Genomic DNA, 26,227 nt, shown 5'->3' on the forward strand with positions numbered 1-26,227 from the left:
AACGAAGAGTATTAGCCTAAAACTTAAAAATGAATTAATATGATTTTTTTAAAACATAAATTCTTTTAAAATAATTACCGTTTAATCGTTCAGGAAGTATAAACGTGGAAAAAGAGAGGTGGAAGTTGGGAGAGAGGAGAGAAAACAACCGAAGTGTATTACCAACTGACAGAATGGACAAAAGCCACACCCCACACACGGGGTCTCTGCCCCCTCCTCCTCCGGAGGTGGTTTGCACGGGCGCACACGGGGGAGAAATGAGAAAAAGAGAGGACTCCGAGGAGTGGAGGAGAGGGGGCAAAACCGTCCGCGGAAAAAAAACGGCAGAGAAACCGTCCAGCTCGCGAACGGCTAGCACGTCCCGTCTCCGTCTCCGTCTCCCTCCCCCTCCCTACACCAACTCACTCCCCCCCAACCTCCCTCTCCCTCTCTACACTACTCGCAGCCGCATCGGCTGCCAGCCAGCCCAGCGCGGTGGTTGTTGGGTGGTTGCCTTCTCCCCTCCCCACCACCACCATCTTCTCACTGATCTCTCCACGCCGATCCATCCATCCACCGATCGCCTCCCCTCTCCCGCACTGATCAGTAGTGGTAGAGTGAGTTGAATCTTGGCCGTGATCGATCTTGCTGGGATCTGATAGGGGTGGGAGTCAGTGGAGGGATGGAGGGGGAGGACGAGGTGAGGGTGAATGGGGCTGTGGAGGTAGCGGAGGTGGTGGCGGAGGGGGATCTCGCCAGTGGGGGGGAGGCGGCGGCGGCGGGTGGATCTGATCAGGCGGTGGTGGTGGTGGCGATGGCCGCGGAGGGGACGACGGCCAAGGTACGGGGATCGCGGGATTCCTGTGACGGTGAGTGCGGTGGTATTCGTTGCTGACTCTCTGGGTGTTTGCTTGCTTGGTTTGCGCAGAAGGGCGGATCGGGGGGCGCGGCCGCGGCGAGGAAGGCGAAGGTGGCGGCGGCGGTGGCCAACGGCAAGGTGGGGAAGAAGCCCGCGCTGTCGCAGAGCGCGTCGTTCCCGGCGAGAGGGGCGGCTGCCAAGAAGGCGGCGACACCAAAGCAGGCCAAGACGACGGACGGGAAAGGCGCTGTGCCCAATGGATCGGAGAAGGCGGCTGGTTAGTTTAGTTGGGACTTGTTCTTCGCTCGGGTTTTGTGAATTGTGATGGTTGATTGATGTTTGCGTTTACTGAATTTGGATGGAATCGCAGGGCGAGCCGTGGAGAAGAAGGTGAATTCAGCCCGGACGCCTGCCGCAAGCCGCTCCTTGGTAAAACTCATGAGTTTGAGTGATCTTCCGCGAGTAACAATCTTGTCAATTTTTAGTTGCAATGCAGTAAAAATTAATTACAGATTTCTGTGACGTAGCCTGTTAAATCTGGATCGGTGGACGCGCCTCCAAATGATGCTTCTCCTGAAACCCAAGAGTGAGTGTCAATTCTGTCACCAACCAACAATTTTGGCCGTCCTTTTCTTTCTTCTGGATTGCAATTTCAGTTGTTGTTTAGTAGTTAGCACCATGCAATTAATGTGCATCCAAGTTGTGATGCTTGCCAGAAAAAAATTATATGGTACTGCCACTGATAATTCATAATAGTGCTGTTTGGGGTTTGCTTGGCCTGAAATGGTTGATCTTTTATATCAGGTCAAACGAGAACACCACAAATGCTTTGGAACAGACTCTGCCAGAGAAAATGGAGGATGATGTGCACTCCACCACATCGTAAAGCATTTTTATTTTCTTGATAGCTGCTCTTTTTTTATGCCCTGTGTTTTTATTAACATGAAACATGCTCATTTATTCATGCAGGAGTACCAATACTCCCCGAGCAGCTGCTCAACGCAAGAATGCTGCTGCTGCTGCTGGTTTTAGTTTCAGGCTGCAGGAGCGTGCTGAGAAGAGGAAGGAGGTATATTATACCCATAAAGGCATTGCGCTAATCCATATGTTCATTTACATTCTCTTTTCCCCCCTTATGCTGACCAGGTTTAGTGCTGTCTTACTTTCAGTTCTACCAAAAACTTGAAGAGAAGATCCATGCAAAGGAGCTTGAACAAACAAATTTGCAGGCAAAATCTAAAGTGAGAACCTTTTTGATATCATTAATATAAAACTTTTGAATATTTGTACCACTTGGATCTGAAAATTAATCTATTACTCAGGAGAGCCAAGAGGCTGAGATCAAATTACTTAGGAAGAGCCTGACATTTAAAGCGACACCCATGCCAAGCTTTTACAAGGAGCAACCTCCTAAAGTTGAGTTGAAAAAGGTACTAAGATAAACTTGATCTTGCAAAGTTGCTGATATCTGTTGGCAAAAAAAAATCCACATTATTCAAGACTTCTAGAGTTCTAGACTGCAATATCCTCACCACCAAACATGCCTTGACAAGTTTGCATGGACATTTCAAATACTCTGTTCACTGTATGATATAAATTGAAAAATAATCATTTGTTTCTAGTTTCTGTTATTAGAATGTTAAAATAAGCATTACATGATGTCAATCTGTAGCTTAATATACCAGGAATTAATACCAGAACTTGTTTATTAGCAACATGCTTGGAGGTATTAGGGGCGAAGACGTCTTAAGAAAAAAAAACATGCTTATTATCTGTTTGTGCTATCTTTTTGATAAGTCGCGTTTTGATAACACCTTAGTTGTAACCCTTCTAGGAGTGCTGCCTCATGTTTCTGCTCACTGGCATCTTTTGGTGTCAATTTCATTCTTGCTCGTTTCCAATTTTAGCACAATATAAACGTGTAAACTAACAAGAGTACTCAACTAACAATTAGCAGATCTGATCCTAAATCATCATTGGTTGACAAAATGATCCTACATTGAAGTTTGAATTTTGGTCCCGTTGAGTGCTGATAGATATATGTGATAAGTCATCATTTTGATCTAGTATGAAAGAAAGCAGGAATACCTAGGAGGAACTAGCATATTTTTTAATGAAGAAGATAATAGGCACCAAATTCAAGTCCAAGAGGGCTTGTACGTAGATGGTGGGAGTTTATAAGCACACCTCCCACCAACTGAGCTGGGTCCAGTTCCTAGAGAAAGAGGCCTACCTATGGAGGGGAAACTTAACTAGGCCTAGCTGTGCATAATTTTGTATGCTTTGCTAGATCTTCTGGCATGATATTACTTATGTTCTACTGGATCTTCATAATAGTATTGAGGATTGAAGTAGCTGTACAAATTTCAGGCTTGTACTGTAATGATTGAGTATGCCAAGCATTTTTCTTGCAAATCTTGGTGCTAGGGCTATACAATGGCAGGTTCCACCTTGTCAGTTTATACCTTTCTGTATTTAGTTTTCATGGTTTTGAATCCCTGAACTGCCTAATGTATTCAAATCATCCATCATAATATGTCTATATGTTTTGACGGAGTAATCACCAAGATTTGTAGTTTGTAAGGTAATTTAATCGGAGTACTGACAAATACTTGGTCTTCTCCATCCAAGCTGTATGCTAGCAGAACCAGCTTTGCCATTTTACAGTAAGCTAGACTATTCATAGTTCAGAACATGATAAACAACTTCTCTGTGGTTTCTTATGTTTTTTTTGGGTGTTCAGTTTCCTTATACATATGCTATCTTTTGTATGGCACTAAGAACCTGTTCCCATTCATATTTATAAAGAAATAATGAAATCAACTCATGTGACTATTTGCAGATCCCACCAACACGCGCTAGGTCACCAAAGCTTGGCCGGCACAAGCCAACCAATTCTGCTGCTGCTGCTTCTGTTGATGGTTCTGTATCATGTGAGAGTCCTCGGAGCATAACTAATTTGGCCAAATTGACCGAAAGCACAGAAAATAACAAACCTCATGCTACTGCCAGAAAGCCTGCTCAAAGATCAGTCACAAAAATTCCTTCCCAAGCATCTGCCACTGCAAAGACCGAGACAAAACCCCTTGTGACAAAGCAGAAAACCTCAAACACAAAACCAAAAGCTCCAAGAGCCAAGGTAGAGCAATTGCAAGACAACTCGGTTGAAATCCCTCCTGCTGAACCTTCTGGCCCAGAGGGGCTCACTGTTGAACATGGTGTTGAGGATGCAACAGGGCCAGACCGGGCCACCACTTTGGTTGCTTCGAATGAAGTTCCAGTCCAAGGTTGATTCGATTGCACATTTGGTTATTTAATCCCTTCTTGCAGTCTTGTGAATAGTGAGGTGTGTGCTTCATGGAAAGTTGATTCGCTCAAAGTACCGTGGATTTGTCATTTCCGGAGTAGACATCCCCTTTTTTTCAGCTTGTCATTAAGCATTCCATTGTATATTGCTTGAAAATTTGTTCATGTTAAAATTTTATTTCTTGTGTATATTGGAGTTATATGTCAATGGGCAGGCTAGGACTGTTGCAGAACATCAATGCAACTTGTGAATTATTTTGTGTTATAAGTTGATTCTCCTTGGTCCTTGCCCAGTATATCCTTCTTCACCTGTTGCAGGCTTGCAGCAGTTGGTTTCCAAATGTCCAATGCTGTCTGTTTAAATTGGGAGTTAAAAGATACATGAATCATTAGTCTAGAATTTGCCTTCAGATTCTGCTTGCCTTGTATGGTTGTAGGGGATTGCTATGTTGAGTATGTTCTGAAATTCTACTGAATACCAAATCTGAGACTACCATAGATCCGATAGAGCGAAATGGCTAGAAAAGAATCTGAGACTACCATAGATCCGATAGAGCGGAATGGCTAGAAAAGAAGTGGAGTTTATATTTAGTTTCCAACTTGTAAGTTTAGCTTCAAGAGCTAGGTAAGAGCTAGGTCTGAAGTAAAGTTGTAGGTCTGAAGTAAAGTTGTAGAGTAATCTAAACCTAACTCCATCTTTCAAGTTTATTTTATAAGAACACTTCAGCTAGCTCCATTCCTATTTTGCTTGTCCAATTCTCCTCACCTGGTTTCTCTCGAATTCTCAATCTAAGTACTAGCTCCATTCCTATTTTGCTTGTCCAATTCTCCTCACCTGGTTTCTCTCGAATTCTCAATCTAAGTACTAGCTCCATTCCTATTTTGTTTGTCCAATTCTCCTCACCTGGTTTCTCTCGAATTCTCAATCTAAGTAGTGTAATTATATTGTAACTTGTATATAACTTTTAATAATTGTTGAATTGTTAAATTTGTTTCAAGATTTATACGAGCAAGAAATGAAAAAATCATAGCGTTCGTATAGGTGAGAGAAGATCCAAATGAAAACTCAAAGGTATGTATAGGATGAAGTAAAATTTAGGGGTATAGAAGAAATTGTGAAACTTTTCAAGGGTATGTAGAGAATTTTCTCTATAATATAAGTTATGAGTACAATGTAATTAGTTGCATTACAATTGTATTATTTTTTTTAAAAAATAACAACAATATATAGCTTATCACACACCTTTGAATTGGAGATGCGCTAATCTAGCGATGGCGTAAACCAAATAGGAGGCGGGGAATTATCTTGCCATGGATGGTGGAGTGGCCACATGTCCCGCAGCTTCGTCAACCTCCCGCGGTAGTTGCTCCCGCCGAACTCCCACAGAGCAAGGTCCAGCCGCTTCCACGACGGCGGGTTCGCGTGGTCGCCGTCGCCGTCGCTTTCGTCGGTGAGGTAGGCGCAGTTGCCGCGAAACATGGGGTAGTCCTCCACGCGGAGGCAGGCGGCGCCGGCGTGGCCGACGAACAGCGCGAGGTCGCCCCCCACGCCGCCGGGCAGGCTCACCTGCTCGTAGAAGTAGAGGTCGAGAGGCCTGAGCATGACGACGTACATCTCCGTCGTGCTCGCGTCGTCGTCGCTCCCCGACCTGCGCCACCTCCGCTCCACGACGAGGAATTCGAGGCCGCCGGCGACGTGCTGCGGGTGCTGCGGCGTGATGGCGAGGTACCTGCACATGGTCTTCTTGAGGTGGTGGTTGCACGGACGCGGCGGCGTCGCGAACATGAGCATCGTGGCCACCGGGGAGGACGGCGGCGGCGGCGGCGCGGTGAGGTCGAGGGAGTGCACCACGGTGTCGCCGCCGGGGCTGGAGTCCTGCAGCACGTAGAATAGGCCGTCGCCGGGGTTGTGGACGGCGTCGAGGAAGGAGGTGCCGTGGCTGGCCCAGACGCCGCCGTCGACGAGCGGCGTCCAGCGCTCGTCGCCCGGCCTGGCGAAGGACAGCTCCCGCTCCGGCATGTGCAGGAGCAGGACGACGCAGCCGGTGGCGGCGGAAGGGCTCGCCGACATCGCCACCCGGCGGTACATCCACCGCCTCGCCCGCCGCGCCATGACCTGCCTGACGTCGGGGGAGCCGCCCGGCCGCCGGCCGAAGTCGACGTCGTACGCGACGCCCCGGCGGCCGCCGTCGCCGGGGGAGAAGACGAACCTCCTGCCCCTGACGCGCCCGAGCGCCGTGGCCGGCGGGAGCGCGGCGCGGGCGCCGGTGAGCGGGTTGAGGAGGTAAGGGTTGGCGTCCCTGTCGCTTGTGAACAGCCACCCGTGCGCCGAACCGACGACGCCGCTGGCCGCCTCCTCGTCGAGGAGGGGCACGCGGAAGTGGGCGCCGGTGGACGACGGCGAGTAGAGGCGGACGGCATTGTCGGCGGCGGCGGCGGCGGCGTACAGCAGGCAGGGCGGGTGCGGCGGCGACCGGAGGCCGAGGCGGCGGAACGTGGCGAACGCCGAGTGCCACGATCTGCAGACGGCGCCGGAGTGGACTAGGTCGGGGAGTTGCATCGCCTCCATGGCGGTGAGCAGGAGGTCCTCCGGCAGCCCGGACCAATCCCGGAAGTCGTCGCCGGCGGCGGTGGACGCCATCGTAAGTTCGTGACCGGCGGCGAGTCGCGTCGCATGCATAAAACTCGGCGTCGTGTTTACTTCAAAACTCAACTGGGGCTATGCGCGTTGGATTCGGATCCAAATAGAAAGGGGAAAGTTCAACTAGACTCCCTCAAATATAGGTCGAATTTGATTCATACCCCTCAACCGCAAAATCAGGTATAACAACGCCTCCAACAGTTTAAACCGTACAAAACGACTCCTAAACCGGTTTTTATATATGGTGGTTTTCTATGACATGACACATCGACCCTGGTCTTTGGCATCTATATAGGCGCCGGCGAGGCTGAGCAGGCAGGAGGAGAGACGAGGGAGGTGGTAATGCCAAGTCACAAGCCCAGCATAGCGTTGCACGCCTATGTCTTCATGACGTTCTACACTGGCTTCGACGTCGTGCAACACCGTCGGTCTTGGTGGGTGCCAATATTGAAGAATGTCGGAATGGTGTTGCTTGCTTCGTCTTTTTCTTCTTCATTATCATTCCCTCTCGTCTCTCTCCCCCTATCTCCTCTCTCTCATTACAGTGAGCCCTTACCGTTCGAATTTGGGATTGTGCTAGATTGCATCAAGCAGAGATGAACAAAACCTGTTCTAAGTCCAAAGGATTTTTCTTTGACTTCTTCCTGGATCAAAAGATGCAATCAACAACGGCAATTGTCGTAGCAATGCCATCATGGTCTCATGGATGCTAGAGACAGGAGACGTCATTCTGCTTCCGTCCTCACTGGGAGTTGACGCCTGGAACGGTGAGCGGAAGATTGGGGGGAGGATGGTGTCAAGGCGGCACTAGAAGGAGAAAGGAGATGGGACAGCTACAAGAAGAAGAGAAGGGTAGCTGACGGAGCGTGGGGCTCCTCACCGGGAGACCGCGCAGGCCCCCCTTTGCCGGTTCGGCCGGGGGCCCTGGGTGAGGTTCTAAGCTCTTGGTCTGTGGAAAGTTCGCGAGAGTGAAATCACACAAGACACGGGCGATGTATACAGGTTCGGGCCGCTGAGAAGCATAATACCCTACTCCTGTGTTTTGGTGGATCTGTGTATGAAGAAGCTACAAAGCGCGAGCCAGCCCCCGATCGTTCTGGGATTGTTTTTCCCCCCTTCAATCCCCTTTCTAAGTGGGCAAGGTCCTCCTTTTATACCTCAAGGGGATACCACATGCACCATCTCTCTCTTTTTTGTGGGGACTTATCCTATTTTATTCATAAACAGACGGAGACTTGTATGGTTGCCGTCCGAATGACCTTCTGACGGGACCGCCCATACCTACCTCCACTTCCGCCGGAAGCAGGCGCGACGTGGGAACATGGCTGTCTGTCGCGCCCAGAAGTTCTTTTCCCTAGCAAAAATTCAATTAATAAATGGTTGGAAGAAATTATTTCTTTAGAGGCAAGAGAGAAACCCTAAATTAATAAATGCAAATAATAATCGGAATCGGCATGTGGAATTTTTCTTGGATTCTACATGTCAAAATATGCTAACAGGATTTTTAGTGGAATTTTCAGAGCATTGGAAATAATTTTAACCAATTAAAATAAGCAAAGTGCAATATTAAATCCCTGGGAAAATCCTTTTTCCTTTTATCTTTTCTTTTCCCTCCTTTTTCCTTTTCTTGGGCCGCCGGCCCATTTCCTCCCGCGCCGGCCCGCTCCTCCCTCCCACTCCCGAAGTTCACCCGGCCTCCCTCTCCCTCTCGGGCGCTGACAGGTGGGGCCCACCTGTCAGCCCTTTCCCTAACCTCCGGCCGCCCACGCCCGCGCCAACCGCCGTCGAAACCACCGCCCACGCCGCCGCGTATCCCGCTGCTCCCGCGCCCACTCCGCCCGTACCGCACGCCCACGTCGCCGCCCACTTTCCCCGCACCTCCCGCCAGCTCGCGCGCCCGCAAACGGCGGGGGATTTGAAATTTCCCCCACTCTCTCTCTCCTCCTCCACCTCCTCCACTACTCCGGCGAAATTGCGCCGTTCCCGGCCACGACTCGCCGCCCCCCTCCTATTTAAGCACGCCCGCACCTTCCTCTCTCTTTTTCCTTTCTCGGCCGAGCCCTCCCGAGCTCTCCATCGCTCCCGCGCCTCTCATCCCGCCTTCCGCCGCTCGCCGCCACGCTCCGGCCGCACTCCGCCACCGCTAGAGCCGTCGCCGCACCGCGCCGATGACGCCGCCGGGTTCGCCAGCTTGTGCGCCACCCCGTCCGCCGTTTCCCCGGTCAATCCCGCCGCCGGAGCTTGCTTCTCCTCGCGCGTCGGTGAGTACCCCATGGCCGCCGCCTTCGACCGGCGAATCCGCTCGCTGTTAACCACCCCTCTCCCTCTAATACCTCCCATCTTGTTCCCTAGGAGGTCTCGGAGCTCGTCCGCCTATCGTCGCCGTTCCCCGGTCGCTCGCCGTCGCCGTTCGCCGTCGTCTTTCCCCCCCCACGCCGGCCAACTCGCGGTGAGGCGCCCCTCCCCCTCTTTTCCCCTTCCTCTCCCTCCTAGCGCCGTGCCGGGCCGAGCCGCCGCTTCGGCTGTGTGCCGCCGCCTTTGCGCCGCCGTCATCCGCCGTCGCTTCCCGCGCCTCCGGTTGCCGTCGCCGGCGACCGTGCGTGCGCGGCACCGCCCTCGCCATAACCGGTCGGCCGGTTTGAAGCCGAGCCGGACCGACCGGGCGCCTCGCCGCTTTCCCCCCCCCCCTTGTGACGCTGCCCGGTGGGTCCCGCTTGCCAGCCGCCCCCTCTCCCTCTCTCCTGTGCCTCTGACCCGCGGGTCCCGCGTGTCGGCGCCACCCCTCCTTGTGCTGACGTCAGCCCTGGGATGAATTATTGCGCAATAAATTGATTAAGGGTTTTTCTTTTATAGTAATAAACACATATAATCTTCTAAAAATCATAACTAATTCACCCTAACCAACGACAAATGGGAGAAGATCACCTTCCGTTCCCCAGCGTCGCAGAAGTCCGTAGCGAGTCTGAATCAGGCTGCTATTGAGGGTCAGACAGAAACAGTGGAGAAAAGTCCCAGGAAGTTGGAGGATATTCCTATAGTACAAGAATATCCTGAGGTATTTCCTAAAGACCTCACTACAATGCCACCGAAGAGAGAAATCGAGTTCCGAATTGATCTGGCACCCGGGACTGCTCCAATTTACAAGAGGCCGTACAGAATGGCAGCTAATGAGCTAGCAGAGGTCAAGAAGCAGGTTGACGAACAGCTGCAGAAAGGGTACATCCGACCGAGTACTTCACCTTGGGGTGCTCCGGTTATCTTTGTGGAGAAGAAAGACAAGACCAAGAGGATGTGTGTTGATTATCGCGCCCTTAATGAGGTCACAATCAAGAACAAATATCCGTTGCCCAGAATTGATGACCTGTTTGATCAGCTAAAAGGAGCTAAGGTGTTTTCCAAGATAGACCTGCGATCAGGCTATCATCAGTTGAGAATTCGGGAAGAGGATATTCCCAAGACAGCCTTCACCACTCGGTATGGGTTGTTTGAGTGCACGGTTATGTCCTTTGGACTCACCAATGCACCGACTTTCTTCATGAACTTGATGAACAAAGTGTTTATGGAGTTTCTTGACAAGTTTGTCGTGGTATTCATTGACGACATACTTATTTATTCAAAATCAGAAGAGGAACATGAGCATCATCTTCGTCTGGTACTCGAGAAATTGAAGGAGCACCAGTTATATGCCAAGTTTAGCAAGTGTGACTTCTGGTTATCGGAGGTCAAATTTCTGGGTCACGTCATTTCTGCTCAAGGCGTGGCAGTGGATCCATCAAATGTGGAATCAGTTACAAAGTGGACCCCACCAAAGACAGTTTCTTAGATCCGGAGTTTTCTTGGACTTGCGGGCTATTACCGTCGGTTCATCGAAAATTTCTCCAAGATTGCCAGGCCCATGACACAGTTGCTAAAGAAAGATGAAAAATTCAAGTGGTCAGCTGAGTGCAACCAAAGTTTTGAAGAACTCAAGAAGAGGTTAGTCTCTGCACCAGTTCTAATTTTGCCAGATCAGACAAAAGACTTCCAAGTCTACTGTGATGCATCTCGCCAAGGGTTGGGATGTGTGTTGATGCAAGAAGGCAGAGTGGTCGCATACGCTTCGCGACAGTTGCGTCCACACGAGACCAATTATCCCACTCATGACCTTGAGTTAGCAGCAGTGGTTCATGCTCTGAAAATCTGGCGGCACTATCTTATTGGCAACCGCTGTGAAGTATACACTGATCACAAGAGTCTGAAGTACATCTTCACTCAGCCTGACTTGAATCTCCGACAGCGAAGATGGCTAGAGTTAATTAAAGATTATGACATGGGGATACACTATCATCCAGGCAAAGCAAATGTGGTAGCAGATGCTCTGAGCAGAAAGAGCTATTGCAATGCAGTATGTACCGAAGGCATGTGTGACAAATTGCAGCAAGATCTTGAGCACCTAAATTTGGGCATCGTAGAACACGGGTACGTAGCTGCCCTAGAGGCACGGCCTACGCTCGTGGATCAAGTCAGAGCAGCTCAAGTAAATGATCCTGAAATAGCTGAGCTGAAAAAGAATATGAGGGTCGGAAAAGCCCGAGATTTCCATGAGGATGAGCATGGCACAATCTGGTTGGGAGAAAGATTGTGTGTGCCTGACGACAAAGAACTGAAGGATCTCATACTCACAGAAGCTCATCAAACTCAGTATTCAATTCATCCCGGCAGTACTAAAATGTACCAGGACCTCAAAGAGAAATTCTGGTGGGTCAGCATGAGGAGAGAAATAGCTGAATTCGTCGCACTCTGCGATGTTTGCCAACGGGTGAAGGCAGAGCACCAAAGACCAGCAGGTTTACTCCAACCTCTTCAAATCCCGGAATGGAAATGGGAGGAGATTGGAATGGACTTTATAACAGGACTGCCCCGGACATCATCGGGTCACGATTCAATCTGGGTAGTCGTGGATCGACTCACTAAGGTTGCTCACTTCATACCAGTACATACCACGTATACGGGCAAAAGGTTGGCGGAGCTCTACCTCTCGAGAATCATGTGTCTACATGGGGTACCCAAAAAGATTGTATCTGATCGAGGGAGTCAGTTCACTTCAAAATTTTGGCAGAAACTGCAAGAAGAATTGGGGACTCGTTTGAATTTCAGCACGGCTTATCATCCGCAAACAGATGGTCAGACCGAGCGAGTAAATCAAATCTTGGAAGATATGTTGAGAGCTTGCGCTCTTGATTTTGGTGGAGCTTGGGACAAAAGCTTGCCATATGCGGAATTCTCGTACAACAACAGCTACCAGGCCAGTCTACAGATGGCACCGTTTGAAGCTTTATACGGCCGGAAGTGCCGCACACCTCTCTTCTGGGATCAGACAGGCGAACGTCAACTGTTCGGAACAGAAGTGTTAACCGAAGCAGAGGAGAAAGTCAGGACCGTCAGGGAAAGACTGCGAATCGCCCAGTCTCGGCAAAAGAGTTATGCTGATAACCGCCGAAGAGAGCTTACTTTTGAAGCAGGGGATTATGTGTACCTTCGTGTCACTCCGCTTCGGGGAGTACACCGCTTCCAAACCAAAGGCAAGTTGGCACCACGCTTTGTGGGACCATACAGGATCTTGGAACGCAGAGGTGAAGTCGCTTACCAGCTAGAGCTTCCACCTAATATGGTTGGTATCCACGATGTGTTTCATGTGTCTCAACTGAAGAAGTGTTTGAGGGTACCTGAGGAACAAGCTAGCTCAGAGCACATTGACATCCAAGAAGATTTGACCTACGTGGAGATGCCAATTCGTATCCTGGAAACCAGCGAGAGAAGGACCAGAAACAAAGTAATCAGATTTTGCAAAGTTCAGTGGAGCCACCACTAAGAGGAAGAGGCCACCTGGGAAAGAGAAAATGAATTAAAGGCCGCCCATCCGCACCTCTTCGCCAGCTCTTCCGAATCTCGGGGTCGAGATTCCGTTTAAGGGGGGTAGGTTTGTCGCGCCCAGAAGTTCTTTTCCCTAGCAAAAATTCAATTAATAAATGGTTGGAAGAAATTATTTCTTTAGAGGCAAGAGAGAAACCCTAAATTAATAAATGCAAATAATAATCGGAATCGGCATGTGGAATTTTTCTTGGATTCTACATGTCAAAATATGCTAACAGGATTTTTAGTGGAATTTTCAGAGCATTGGAAATAATTTTAACCAATTAAAATAAGCAAAGTGCAATATTAAATCCCTGGGAAAATCCTTTTTCCTTTTATCTTTTCTTTTCCCTCCTTTTTCCTTTTCTTGGGCCGCCGGCCCATTTCCTCCCGCGCCGGCCCGCTCCTCCCTCCCACTCCCGAAGTTCACCCGGCCTCCCTCTCCCTCTCGGGCGCTGACAGGTGGGGCCCACCTGTCAGCCCTTTCCCTAACCTCCGGCCGCCCACGCCCGCGCCAACCGCCGTCGAAACCACCGCCCACGCCGCCGCGTATCCCGCTGCTCCCGCGCCCACTCCGCCCGTACCGCACGCCCACGTCGCCGCCCACTTTCCCCGCTCCTCCCGCCAGCTCGCGCGCCCGCAAACGGCGGGGGATTTGAAATTTCCCCCACTCTCTCTCTCCTCCTCCACCTCCTCCACTACTCCGGGGAAATTGCGCCGTTCCCGGCCACGACTCGCCGCCCCCCCTCCTATTTAAGCACGCCCGCACCTTCCTCTCTCTTTTTCCTTTCTCGGCCGAGCCCTCCCGAGCTCTCCATCGCTCCCGCGCCTCTCATCCCGCCTTCCGCCGCTCGCCGCCACGCTCCGGCCGCACTCCGCCACCGCTAGAGCCGTCGCCGCACCGCGCCGACGACGCCGCCGGGTTCGCCAGCTTGTGCGCCACCCCGTCCGCCGTTTCCCCGGTCAATCCCGCCGCCGGAGCTTGCTTCTCCTCGCGCGTCGGTGAGTACCCCATGGCCGCCGCCTTCGACCGGCGAATCCGCTCGCTGTTAACCACCCCTCTCCCTCTAATACCTCCCATCTTGTTCCCTAGGAGGTCTCGGAGCTCGTCCGCCTATCGTCGCCGTTCCCCGGTCGCTCGCCGTCGCCGTTCGCCGTCGTCTTCCCCCCCCACGCCGGCCAACTCGCGGTGAGGCGCCCCTCCCCCTCTTTTCCCCTTCCTCTCCCTCCTAGCGCCGTGCCGGGCCGAGCCGCCGCTTCGGCTGTGTGCCGCCGCCTTTGCGCCGCCGTCATCCGCCGTCGCTTCCCGCGCCTCCGGTTGCCGTCGCCGGCGACCGTGCGTGCGCGGCACCGCCCTCGCCATAACCGGTCGGCCGGTTTGAAGCCGAGCCGGACCGACCGGGCGCCTCGCCGCTTTCCCCCCCCCCTTGTGACGCTGCCCGGTGGGTCCCGCTTGCCAGCCGCCCCCTCTCCCTCTCTCCTGTGCCTCTGACCCGCGGGTCCCGCGTGTCGGCGCCACCCCTCCTTGTGCTGACGTCAGCCCTGGGATGAATTATTGCGCAATAAATTGATTAAGGGTTTTTCTTTTATAGTAATAAACACATATAATCTTCTAAAAATCATAACTAATTCATCCGAGCTCCGATTAAATCCATTCAAGTCTCAGTAAATTCATAAAAATGTGTAGAATCCATTAAAAATGGTTTTGTTTCCTGTTACAGTAGTCTTATAGCATGTTTTGCTTGTGTGCTTTGTTTGTCGCGTAGATTTCGGCCGTTTCGTCGATTCGTGGTTTCTCGAAGACGTTGCTGTGGTTCCATCAGTGCGAGAGCAAGGCAAGTCATACATTGCAATTGATCATATTGTACCTAATTTACAAATGTCCCGCATTTCTATTAAATATTGCATTGTTTTACAATATCATGTGGGATGGGTCCTATTACTCAGCTATATGTTGTTTCCCTTATGCCATTGATAACTTGGGTATTAAAATGACTAGATGTTGGTTTAGGAGATGCTTAGCCATGCTTAGTTCAACTAGTGCACAAAAGGGGACCACATTAAAGCATAGACTTGATTATTGGCAATAGCTTTGGATTAGTGCCACCGCAATGGTGTTGGCTAATTAAAATACACTACATGGTGGGCTGTGGGTGCATGGTTTTGCTAGACGTGCCCATGGCGATTAAGGACCGGTTCGCGGGATGCCCTGGAAGAACTTATCGTACTTACCACAAGCCAGCGTGGGCAACGGCTGGGCTTGTAGTGTAGCTTTTCTCTAGCCGACGTACCCAAGCGAGGGTGGGCGTGATGGAGTTGGGTCGGCCGGGGTGTCCGGTTGATCGGCTTCCGGATTCACCGCGGCACGAAAGGGGGGCTGCCCGTTGCCTGCTGGGGACGGGGGCGAACCCTAAGGTGTGGTGCGATCGGTTAGAGAGGGTTATGCGAAGGGTCCTGACACGGCCTCTTTCCGGTATGTCGTGGTGGCATGTCGGCGCACGGGAACGTGTCGTGGGGCTGTGTCTTGTGGGTACAGTTGTACACCTCTGATCAGAGTAAAACTATTCGAATAGCCGTGCCCGCGGTTATGGGCGGTCGACCAGATTCACCGTGATTAGTTTCACCCTAGTTAGCTTTTGGAACTGGTTAGTTCAGGTGGTGGTTTGGGCCTGTTGCAACGTGGTGTAACGTTGGACAGTGATTGGTTAATATGGATTAATTACTACAACTGTTTTACTGCTTTCAACTACTGTTTTGAAATGCCGGCTTTATGCAAAAGAACCTTTAGCCTCCCTTGGATATATCTTGCATCATACCTCCTCTTCCGGTATGACTTGCTGAGTACAGTGGGTAGTACTCAGTCTTGCTCTCTTTTCCCCCACACCAGAGTTGAAGTCCTTCTCAGTTGAAGATGTCTCGAAGAGGTTGGTTTCGTCGCTGCCGTCAAGGATGCCTGTGGAATGGAGTCGCCCGCTGCAGGAGTCAAGCCTTCAGGCTTAGCTCGCTTTTATCTTTTTCCGTTGCATTTGTAATCTTTTATATTTTTGTAAGACGTGGATCTGTATGTCAACAATTGTCGTTTGTGTACCCTGGCTGGTCCTGGACAGGGGTTTAATACACATTCAGCTTAGAAATTCTGGTTCGTGAATTTCTGGGCGTGACACTGTCTGCTGACGACATGACCAGTGTCAGACCGGTCACAAATCGGTCATTCTTGTCCACCACGCGTCAGTTTATCAATCTGCATGTTCGCCCTTCTTCATACAATATCTTGCCTGTAATGGTTAGGATGAAGCCTGGCATATATCTGACCGGAACCAACGTGCCATCTCCAGGAGCTAACATGCCGGTTCCGGCTAGGGACGAGTGCTTGGAGGCTCTCGTCCTGACGGGATGGGGCGAGGCGTGCGTCAGACCGCCTGTCGCCACCTAACCCACGATCTGACCGGTCTGTGACCGGTCACAGACCGGATAAACGAGCGCGCTGCACTGCGTTACATGCGGCGTGACGCGCTCGTCCAAACCGCAATAAATGTGGTTAAGTGAGCCCCGCTATGCTCACCTACCCCATATACGCGGCGCAAAACCCACAAGGGGTCGGGGCACCTCGGCCCTCGGGGCCGAGGCGGTAGCGGTCCGACCCCTCGGGGAGACAAAGAGAAGGGCGGCCGTATCACCCTCGGGCCCGACCCCCCCGAGGGGGTTAGGCCACGTGGGTGATCGTGTCTGCCTCAAGTCTCTAAGTCATGATACTCCCGGTCCCATGTCACTGACAGTAGCCCCCGGCGTTATGCCAAGGCGATCGCTCTCCTCGAGGGAAGCGGTCGGGCGTGACGCCACTTCCTAAGGCCTGGTGACAGGTGGGGCCGGTCTAAAAATCGGGACAAGCCGGTTCGTTTTTCCTGGAGATATGATGATGGCGCTTCGGTCGGCGAGCGTAATTAACGCGCGCACGAGATGTTCCATCTCAACTGCCACAGCCGCATATCCACTTCATGCACCGCAAACGGGCGAATGGGATTAGTGGAAGCGTGGGCGCGAGAAACGAGGGAGCGAGATAGTGGACGCGAGAAGCGAGGAGCCGGGCGCAGCGTTGGCAAGGGTATAAAGACGCCGAGGAAGAGATTTGCTTCCTTCCTCTCGCCATTATTCCCCTTGTCTTCGCCGCTTGCGCCCTAACTCCTTGTTTCCTGTGCCCTACCTTCGCCACACGCGCTCGCTCTTAAACTTCTCTTCCTCCGGCGTCATGGCACGGGGCTCCGCTTTGCTTGATGGTAGCGTGCTGCCGCCTTCCCGCATCGTGAGTGAGAGGCAGGCCGGGCTGCCGCGCCGCTTCATGCCGGAATCTGCCACCGGCCGGGAGATAGTTACGCTGGGCGAGGGACGCCCGGCGCCATGCTACCCGGGGCGGTCCGTCTTCTTCCTCCCTTTTGCAATGGCAGGGCTGGTTCCGCCATTTTCTTCTTTCTTCATGGATGTTCTGGAGTTTTACGATCTCCAGATGGCGCACCTCACCCTCAACGCGGTAATGACATTGGCCATCTTCGCGCACCTGTGCGAGATGTTCATCGGGGTGCGCCCACCCCTTCGGCTGTTCCGGTGGTTCTTCACTGTACAGCCGGTGTCGCCGCCGTCGGTGGTTGGTGGTTGCTACTTCCAGCCGCGGGGCCGGTGTTGAACCGCTACATTCCCTGCGTCCTCCGCAAGAAGTGGGATGACTGGAAGAGCGACTGGTTCTACACCCCCCTCGCCGACGAAGCGCGCCTCCGACTTCCGAGCCAGCCCCCGGCGCAGGCCTCCAGCTGGCGGGCGCCGGTAGATCTGGGAGATGGCTATGACGCCGTCCTCGACCGTCTGGCGGGCCTGCGATCCCTGGGGCTCATAGGGGCCATGGTGTACGGCGACTACCTTCGTCGCCGGATTGCGCCGCTCCAGCGGCGCGTCCGGGGCGCCTGGGAGTACACCGGATCCGAAGACTACATGAGGACCCACCAGGGAGTCAGATGGGACTGGGCTCCTGAGGACTTCAAGATAGTGGTCCAACGGGTGCTGAATCTCAGCTCCGTGGAGGCATCCCTCATTCCTCAAGGAGTCCTCCCCCTCTGCAGCGATCCAGACCGCGCCTCCATCCTGACCATCATGCAGGCGGTCGGGGCATCGGAGGAGCGGGCTCCTCGAGGCCACGATGGCGCGGGCGGGAGCCGCAGGGGGGAACGATCTACCCCGGGAGGGGGTCGTGCTTCTGGGCCCCGCGACGGGGGCCCGGGGAGCGGCCGCCCTGCCGACGCCCGGGGGAAGAGGAAGCAGGAAGGAACCCCTCCCCCATCTCCTCCCCGAGGGGGCGGGGCGGCGCGTACCAGCAGCAGGCGCCCGGAGGGGGCCACGCCGACGTCGCAGCCCGAGGGGGAGCGGAAGAAGAAACGGCTCCGCAAGATGGGGGGGACAGAACCATCCCGGGGAAACCTTATTTCCCCTCCAAGGTGGTCGTTTAACCGTCCCCCTCGCAGGTTCGTCCCACGCCCATCGTGGCCGTATTCATTCCCTCAACGCGAGTTTTCACTCATCCATCTTGTTTGTCTTCTGGTCTTTCTTCTGTTTCAGCGAGATCTCGTCGCGTCCCTCCTGCCATTCCAAGTCCGGCCAGTCTGAGGCCGAGGACCCGGCGACCACAGAGGCTCGGAGGCGGGAATCTGACCGGCGAGAAGCCGCGGATCGCCTACGGGAAGCCGAGGAGGCCGCCCAGGTGGCCGTCCGAGCTCGCCAAGCTGAAGAAGCCGCTCGGGAGGAGGCCAGACTTCGCCAGGCCGAGGCGGCGACGACTTCCGAGGCAGCTCGCGACGAGGCCGCGGGCGCATCGCTTGGGCCCATTCCCTCGGGCGACGCTCAGGACAAGCCAGGTCTGGGGGACATCCCTGAGTCCGGCACGTTCATCGGCGGGCCGAGCCGCGCGGCATCCTCACCGAGGCGGCTCTTCCCCACGCCTTCCGTTGCTCCACTGAGCGCAGAACCCCTTCTGCAGGCCTTGGCCGTCGCAAACACCACGGTGTTGGACGGGTTAAGTGCCCAGGTGGAGACCCTGCAAGCAGAGCGGGCGGAGCTTGACGCCGCATGGGCGCGTGTCGAAGAGGGGCGACGCTCGGTGGAGGCCATGGTGGAGGTGGGCCGCAAGGCACACCGCCGGCACGTCTCAAAGCTCGAAGCCCGTCGGAAGGTGCTGGGGGAGATCGCCAAGGAGGTGGAGGAGGAGCGGGGGGCTGCCCTCATCGCCACCACCGTGATGAACGAGGCGCAGGACACCCTCCGCCTTCAATACGGGAGCTGGGAGGCGGAGCTAGGGAAAAAGCTCGACACCGCCCGGGGGGTCCTTGACGCTGCCGCTGCCCAAGAACGGCGGGCGGCGGAGACCGAGGCGGCGTCTCGGCGGCGCGAAGAGGCCCTCGAGGCTCGTGCCATGGCGCTGGAAGAGCGCGCCGGCGTCGTGGAGAGGGACCTGGCGGACCGCGAGGCCGCCGTTGCCATCCGGGAGGTAACGCTGGCGGCGCACGAGGCCGCCTGCGCCGAGGAGGAGTGCGCACTCCGCCTCCGCGAGGACGCGCTCACCGATCGGGAGCGAGCTCTTGAGGAGGCCGAGGCCACGGCGCAACGGCTGGCGGAGAGCGCGTCCCTCCGTGAGGCTGTGCTAGAGGAACAAGCGCGCCGCAATTTGGAAGGTGCCCGCGCCGAGAAGGCCGCACTGAACCAGCGGGCCGCTGAACTCGAGGCGCAGGCAAAGGAGCTGGACGCGAGGGCGCGCAGCGGCGGGGCGGCCACGGGCGAAAGCGACTTAGCCGCCCGCCTCGCAGCTGCCGAACACACCATTGCCGATCTGCAGGGCGCGCTAGACTCGTCCGCCGGGGAGGTCGAGGCCCTCCGTTTGGCAGGCGAGGTAGGGCCCGGCATGCTTCGGGACGCCGTCTCCCGTCTAGATCACGCCGGCCGGCAGGCAGGCCTCTGGGGCGGGCGGACTGTGAAGTACGCCGCCAACCAGGGGGGCCTCGCTCAGCGCCTCTCGGAGATGGTCGGGACTCTCCAACGGCTCCCCGAGGAGCTCGAGAGGACGATTAAGTCATCCTCGAGGGACCTCGCCCGAGGAGCGGTGGAGCTCGTACTGGCGAGTTACCAAGCCAGGGATCCCGACTTCTCCCCATGGACGGCGCTGGACGAGTTCCCTCCCGGGACCGAGGATGGCGCGCGCGCGCAGGTCCGGGACGCCGCCGACCATATCGTCCACAGCTTCGAGGGTTCGGCCCCTCGGCTCGCGTTCGCCCTCAACTCCGACGAGGAGGGCGATGACGGCGGTGTGGGCGACAGTGGCGACGAGGCTGGCGACCCGGGTGGATCGGAGTGAGCCCCCAGGCCCCCGCCAATCTTTAAATAGTTTCTTCTTTTCTTCTTCCGAGGCCTTCGGGCCTCCTTCTTGTATAGACTAATTTAATCTGCAATCAAATAAAGAGGAAATTTTTTGTGTCAATTCTATTTGTTGTGTGTATGAGGCGAGGATGTCTGTGCCGCGGTCCTTTTGTGTCTTGGCTTGAACAAGGGCTCGTGCCCAGGTCCTAGTCCTCAAATGGCTCGGGTCGGGGCTAGTGCCTGGGGAGATCCACATGTCGAGACTGGCCAGGCCGGGAGCGTGGTGACCGAGGGTTATGGGTGACCCGATTGTGGGTTTTTGCCGATTCCCCCCCGGAGTTCACCACGCCCCGGGGCACGGCTCGGTTCTGGGCCCCGTTTGGCGATTTTAGCCGACCCGAGCCCCCGACGGCAGGATTGAACACAAGTGACCTATTTCAAGTCAAAATCCTTCAAAAGGAAACAACAGCACAGATACAGCCTTTAGGAAATCGAAAATGCTTTTATTGAAATACAGATATAAGAGAAATAAGAATATGCATATGTGGTAGCCCCCGGCCAACCCTGCACACCCGAGGGGGGTGCGGGGTTGGCCCGAGCCCGAAACCTGACACCCGATCCCCCTTTAGGGGTAGAAGCGACGAAGGTGTTCGATGTTCCACGGGTTAGGCAGCTCTGTGCCGTCGCCCGTGGCCAGCCGAACGGAGCCCGGCCGGGGGACGCCGATCACTCGATACGGACCCTCCCACATTGGTGAGAGCTTGCTCAATCCAGCACGCGTTTGGACGCGGCGTAGGACGAGGTCGTCGACGCAGAGTGATCGGGCCCGGACGTGGCGCTGATGGTAGCGCCGCAGGCTCTGCTGGTAGCGCGCGGCTCGGAGGGCCGCGCGCCGCTTTCGCTCTTCCAAGTAGTCGAGGTCATCTCTGCGAAGCTGATCTTGATCAGCCTCGCAGTACATGGTGGCCCGAGGAGACCTCAGGGTGAGCTCGGATGGGAGAACCGCTTCCGCGCCGTAGACGAGGAAGAAAGGCGTTTCCCCGGTTGCTCGGCTTGGCGTGGTTCGGTTCGCCTAGAGCACCGCTGGCAACTCCTCGATCCACGAATCGCCGTGCTTCTTGAGGATGTTGAAGGTCTTGGTTTTAAGGCCTCTGAGGATTTCCGCATTGGCGCGCTCCACTTGGCCGTTGCTTCTGGGGTGGGCAGGTGAGGCGAAGCAGAGCTTGATGCCCATGTCTTCGCAGTAATCGCCAAAAAGTTCACTAGTGAATTGGGTGCCGTTATCCGTAATAATACGGTTAGGCACTCCAAACCGGGCTATGATGCCCTTAATGAATTTAAGTGCGGAGTGGTTATCGATCTTGACGACCGGATAAGCCTCGGGCCACTTAGTGAACTTGTCGATCGCGACATACAGATACTCAAACCCGCCCGGGGCCCGCCTAAACGGTCCCAGGATATCGAGCCCCCAGACAGCAAATGGCCATGAAAGTGGTATGATCTGCAGGGCCTGGGCCGGCTGATGGATTTGCTTGGCGTGGAATTGACACGCTCTGCATCGCCGGACCAGGTCGACCGCATCATTGAGAGCTGTCGGCCAATAGAAACCTTGTCGAAAGGCTTTGCCAACCAAGGTGCGCGAGGCGGAGTGGGCTCCGCATTCGCCTTCATGGATATCGGCAAGAAGCTCGACGCCTTGTTCCCGAGGAATGCTCTTCAGGAGGATTCCGTTAGCCGCGCGCCGATAGAGGGTCCCTTCTACCAGCACGTAGCGTTTGGAGATGCGCTGGACGCATTCACTCCCTTCGCGGTCCTCGGGTAGAGTCTTATCTGTGAGGTATGCTTGGATCTCAGCGATCCAAGCAATCAATCTAAGGGAGCTAGGAGCGCTCCCCTCGGGTCCCGAGGCCTGGACTCCGACGGGCATCGGGGGCCTGTCAGGCGCGTCCGTCTCCCCTAAGGGGTCGGGTCGCGCCGACGGCTGGGCAAGCCTTTCTTCAAAGGCGCCCGGTGGGGTCTGGGCTCGCGAGGAAGCGAGCCGTGAGAGTTCGTCGGCAACCGTGTTATCCCGTCTGGGCACGTGCCGAAGCTCTATCCCGTCAAAATGGCGCTCCATACGCCGTACTTGGCGCACGTAAGCGTCCATCTGCGGGTCAGAGCACCGGTACTCCTTACAGAATTGGTTAACGACCAGCTGGGAGTCGCCTAACACCAGGAGGCGGCGGATCCCCAGTCCAGCTGCCACCCTGAGTCCCGCAAGGAGTCCCTCGTACTCTGCCATATTATTGGTCGCCCGAAAGTCAAGGCGAACCAAATATCTGAGGACGTCTCCGCTCGGCGAGGTCAACGTGACCCCCGCACCGGCGCCCTGAAGAGACAGGGAGCCGTCGAACTGCATCACCCAGTGGGCGGTGTGAGGCAGCTGCGAGGGACCCGAGCTGGCCTCGGGGACTGAGACGGGCTCGGGAGCTGGGGTCCACTCTGCCACAAAATCGGCGAGGGCCTGGCTCTTGATAGCGTGGCGTGGTTCAAAGTGCAAATCAAACTCAGAAAGTTCGACTGCCCATTTCACCACCCGTCCAGTACCCTCTCGATTATGCAAGATTTGGCCGAGGGGGTAAGACGTAACCACCGTGACCCGATGCGCCTGGAAATAATGGCGCAGTTTCCTCGAAGCCATCAGAATAGCGTAAAGCATCTTCTAGGCCTGAGGGTATCGGGTCTTGGCGTCCCGGAGGGCCTCACTAACAAAGTAGACGGGCCGCTGCACCTTTCGGTGGGGCCGATCCTCTTCGCTAGGGGCCACATCCCTTGGGCGCTCTTTGTCCAAGCGGCCTCGCGGGGCGCACTTGTCTTCTGTGCCGACGACCTCGGGGTCGGAGGACAACAGGGGCGGCCTTCCCACAGTGGCCTCGGGGCCGTCCTGGGGGTCGGGGGCTCCTGGCGTCGTCGGACAAGCGGGCAAAGGGCCAACTCCGGTCGTCAGGGGCCTTAGGCCACCGTTCGGCTCGGGGGCCTCTTCTCCCTGCTCTCTCCCGGGTCGAGTCGGCACAGGGTTAGCCTCGGGGTCAGAGGGCGATAGGTGCGGCCTTCCCGCAGTGGCCCTCGGGCCATCCTGGGGGTCGGGGGCACCTGGCACCGTCTGACAAGCAGGCAGAGGACCAGCTCCGGTCGTCAGGGGCCTTGGGCCACCGTTCGGCTCGGGGGCCTCTCCTCCCTGCTCTCTCCCGAGCCAAGCCAGCACAGGGTGGGGGTGCGCGGAATGAGGATTGTCCTCATCGCGCTCCACAACCAACACCGCACTAACCACTTGTGGGGTCGCCGCTAAGTAGAGTAGCAAGGGTTCATTTGGCTCCGGGACGACCAGAACTGGGGGAGAGCTGAGATACGCCTTCAACTGAGTGAGGGCACGTTCAGCTTCCTCCGTCCAAGTAAACGGCCCGGAGCGTTTGAGGAGCTTAAATAAGGGTAGCGCCTTCTCTCCCAGCCTCGATATGAACCGACTTAGGGCGGCCATGCAACCGGTGACGCATTGCACATCCCTAAGCTTGCTGGGGGGGCGCATCCGCTCTATAGCTCGTATCTTCTCGGGGTTGGCCTCGATGCCTCGGGCAGAGACCAAAAACCCGAGAAGCTTGCCCGCAGGTACACCGAACACGCACTTATCGGGGTTCAGTTTTATGCGGGCGGAGCGGAGACTTTCAAAAGTTTCCGCTAGATTCGAGAGTAAGGTCTCTTGGTTGCGCGTCTTTACAACCAAGTCATCGACATAAGCCTCAACATTACGTCCTATTTGGCTACCCAAAGAAATTCGAGTAGTACGTTGAAAAGTAGGACCTGCATTCTTTAACCCGAAGGGCATTGTCGTATAACAATAAGTTCCTATGGGGGTAATGAATGCAGTTTTTTCCTCATCCTCCCTAGCCATGCGAATCTGATGGTAACCAGAGTATGCATCTAGAAAACACAAAAGGTCGCACCCCGCTGTGGAGTCGACAATCTGATCTATGCGAGGCAGGGGGTAAGGGTCCTTAGGACATGCCTTGTTAAGGTCGGTGTAGTCGATGCACATCCGAAGCTTGCCGTTCGCCTTGGGAACGACCACCGGGTTCGCCAGCCACTCCGGATGGATGACCTCGCGGATGAATCCGGCCTCCAGAAGTCGCGCCACCTCCTCGCGGATGAAGGCTTGACATTCCGGGGCCTGGCGTCGCACTTTCTGCCGGACTGGCCTTGCGCCCGGCCGCACGGCGAGACGATGCTCAATCACCTCCCTGGGGACCCCGGGCATATCCGCCGGTCTCCATGCGAAGACGTCAGCGTTTGCCCGCAGGAAAGAGACGAGCGCGTCTTCCTATTTGCCGTCCAGAAGACCACCGATCCGTGTGGTCTTGGACGGGCCGTCGCCCAGGGCAACCTCCTTGACCGGGACCTCGTCGCATGTGACTATCCGCTGCCTCGGGGCGGCGGGGGCGGAGGTGCCAAGCATCTCGTCGCCACCCTCGGGCTTGGACGCGGCGGCGAGGTGGTCCGCGCGCTGCTCCATACAAGCAAGCGCGACTTTGAGGTTGCCATGGACAGAGATGGGGCCACCGGGGCCCGGCATCTTCATCTGGAGGTAGGCGTAGTGGACTGCCGCCATGAACTTCACCAACGCGGGCCTCCCTAGGACCGCGTTGTAGGGCAGACTGAGGTCCGCCACATCAAAGTTCACCTGCTCCGTGCGGAAGTTGGCGGATCCACCGAAGGTGACCGGGAGGTCGATATGACCTAGCGGCCAAGTGTGACCCGGCGTCACACCGATAATCGGCTGGGACGGCCGGAGCACCATCCCCGGGGCCTTGATGGCGTAAAAGGCTGCGGGGGAAAGGATGTTGAGGGCTGCTCCTCCATCAATGAGGACACGCCCCAGCTTCACGTTGCAAACAGTGGGGGAAACCACCATTGCGATCTGTCCTCCCCGGGCAACGCACGGTGGGTGGTCGGTCTGGTCGAAGGTGAGGGCAACCTCCGACCACCGTGCCCGGCGCGTCGCCTCATGAGTAGGGGCCGCGGCCAGAAACTCTCGCTTCATGGCCTTGAGGCTCCGGCGAGAAACGTGAGCACACGCTCCCTCATCGACAGTGGCAATGGTGGCCCCAGGCTCTTGGAAACCTAGGTCATCATCGCCGTCATCGATGTCCTCGGCGGGGTCCTTCTGCTTGGCCTCACTTCGCCGGTTGCCGGAAGGAACCGCCGGGGACTTGCCCTCTCGGCGCTCCTGCCTCCTCTCCTCCTCCCACTTCCTCGTCCGCTCAGCCAAACTTTTGACTGCGCGGCAGTCCGCGAGGTCGTGAAGGGAAGTGTTGTGGACGATGCACCACTTGCCGGTTGGGCGCTCCCTGCTGGGAGCGCCGGCCTCCTTCTTTTTGTCGCCCGCAGGCCTCCCCTTTCGGGTGGCCCGCGAAGCGCCCTCGACGGCGAGGACATGACCCTCGTCGTCGGTATGGGCTGACCTCTTCTTCCTCCTCCTGTCACGCCGCCCTGTCTGAGCAGCAGATCCGGGGACGGCCGAAGCTGCCACACCGGAACCGGAGGGGTTCCAGGTCCATGCCTCCTCCTTACGAGCCACTCGGTCCGCGAGCTGAAAAAGCTCCGCGGTAGTCTGGGGCTCTTTGGAGGCGATCTTTTCGAGCATGCGGTTGTGCCGCACACCCCCCCTGAACGCGTAGATCACCGCGTGTGCAGGGATGCATGGTATGGTGTTGCGGACTTGACAGAACCGCTGAATGTATGAGCGAAGTGACTCGTCATCCCTTCGCTGTACTGCGTGCAGGTCCGCTTCTTCACCTGGGCGCGGATATGTGCCTTGAAAGTTCATGGTGAACTGTTGGCACAAATCCTCCCAGGAGTGGACCGACGCGGGTGGCAAGTTCATTAGCCAACCCCGCGCCTGTCCCTTCACGGCCATGGGAAAGAAATTCGCCATGACCCTGTCGTCACCCCCGGCGGCCTCGATCCCGGTCGTGTAGACCTGGAGAAACTCGGCGGGGTTGACGCTCCCGTCATATTTTTCGGCGATGGTGGGCCGGAACCTTGGGGGCCAACGGACGTTCCGAAGGCTCGCCACAAAGGCTCTACAGCCGACACCACCAACCGGGGGCACGGAGGGCTGATCCCCG

At 55.5% G+C, this 26,227-nt stretch overlaps 2 protein-coding genes across 2 annotated transcripts; one reads left to right on the forward strand and one right to left on the reverse strand.

Annotated features, from left to right (window-relative positions):
- Nucleotides 1-432: 432 nt before the first annotated feature.
- On the forward strand, nucleotides 433-4,440 carry LOC4350753 (protein WVD2-like 4). The gene is made up of 9 exons (XM_015762540.3): nucleotides 433-820; nucleotides 908-1,115; nucleotides 1,209-1,267; nucleotides 1,366-1,424; nucleotides 1,643-1,720; nucleotides 1,808-1,907; nucleotides 2,008-2,079; nucleotides 2,161-2,268; nucleotides 3,681-4,440. The coding sequence occupies exons 1-9, from the start codon at nucleotides 662-664 to the stop codon at nucleotides 4,128-4,130; spliced, it is 1,293 nt and encodes a 430-aa protein (XP_015618026.1). The 5' UTR covers nucleotides 433-661; the 3' UTR covers nucleotides 4,131-4,440.
- A 952-nt stretch (nucleotides 4,441-5,392) lies between these two features.
- On the reverse strand, nucleotides 5,393-6,960 carry LOC107275415 (uncharacterized). Its single transcript, XM_015760814.3, has one exon. The coding sequence runs from the start codon at nucleotides 6,822-6,824 to the stop codon at nucleotides 5,406-5,408; it is 1,419 nt and encodes a 472-aa protein (XP_015616300.2). The 5' UTR covers nucleotides 6,825-6,960; the 3' UTR covers nucleotides 5,393-5,405.
- Nucleotides 6,961-26,227: the final 19,267 nt, after the last annotated feature.

The sequence above is a fragment of the Oryza sativa genome, chromosome 11, assembly GCF_034140825.1.
Source record: "Oryza sativa Japonica Group chromosome 11, ASM3414082v1".
Lineage (NCBI taxonomy): Eukaryota > Viridiplantae > Streptophyta > Magnoliopsida > Poales > Poaceae > Oryza > Oryza sativa.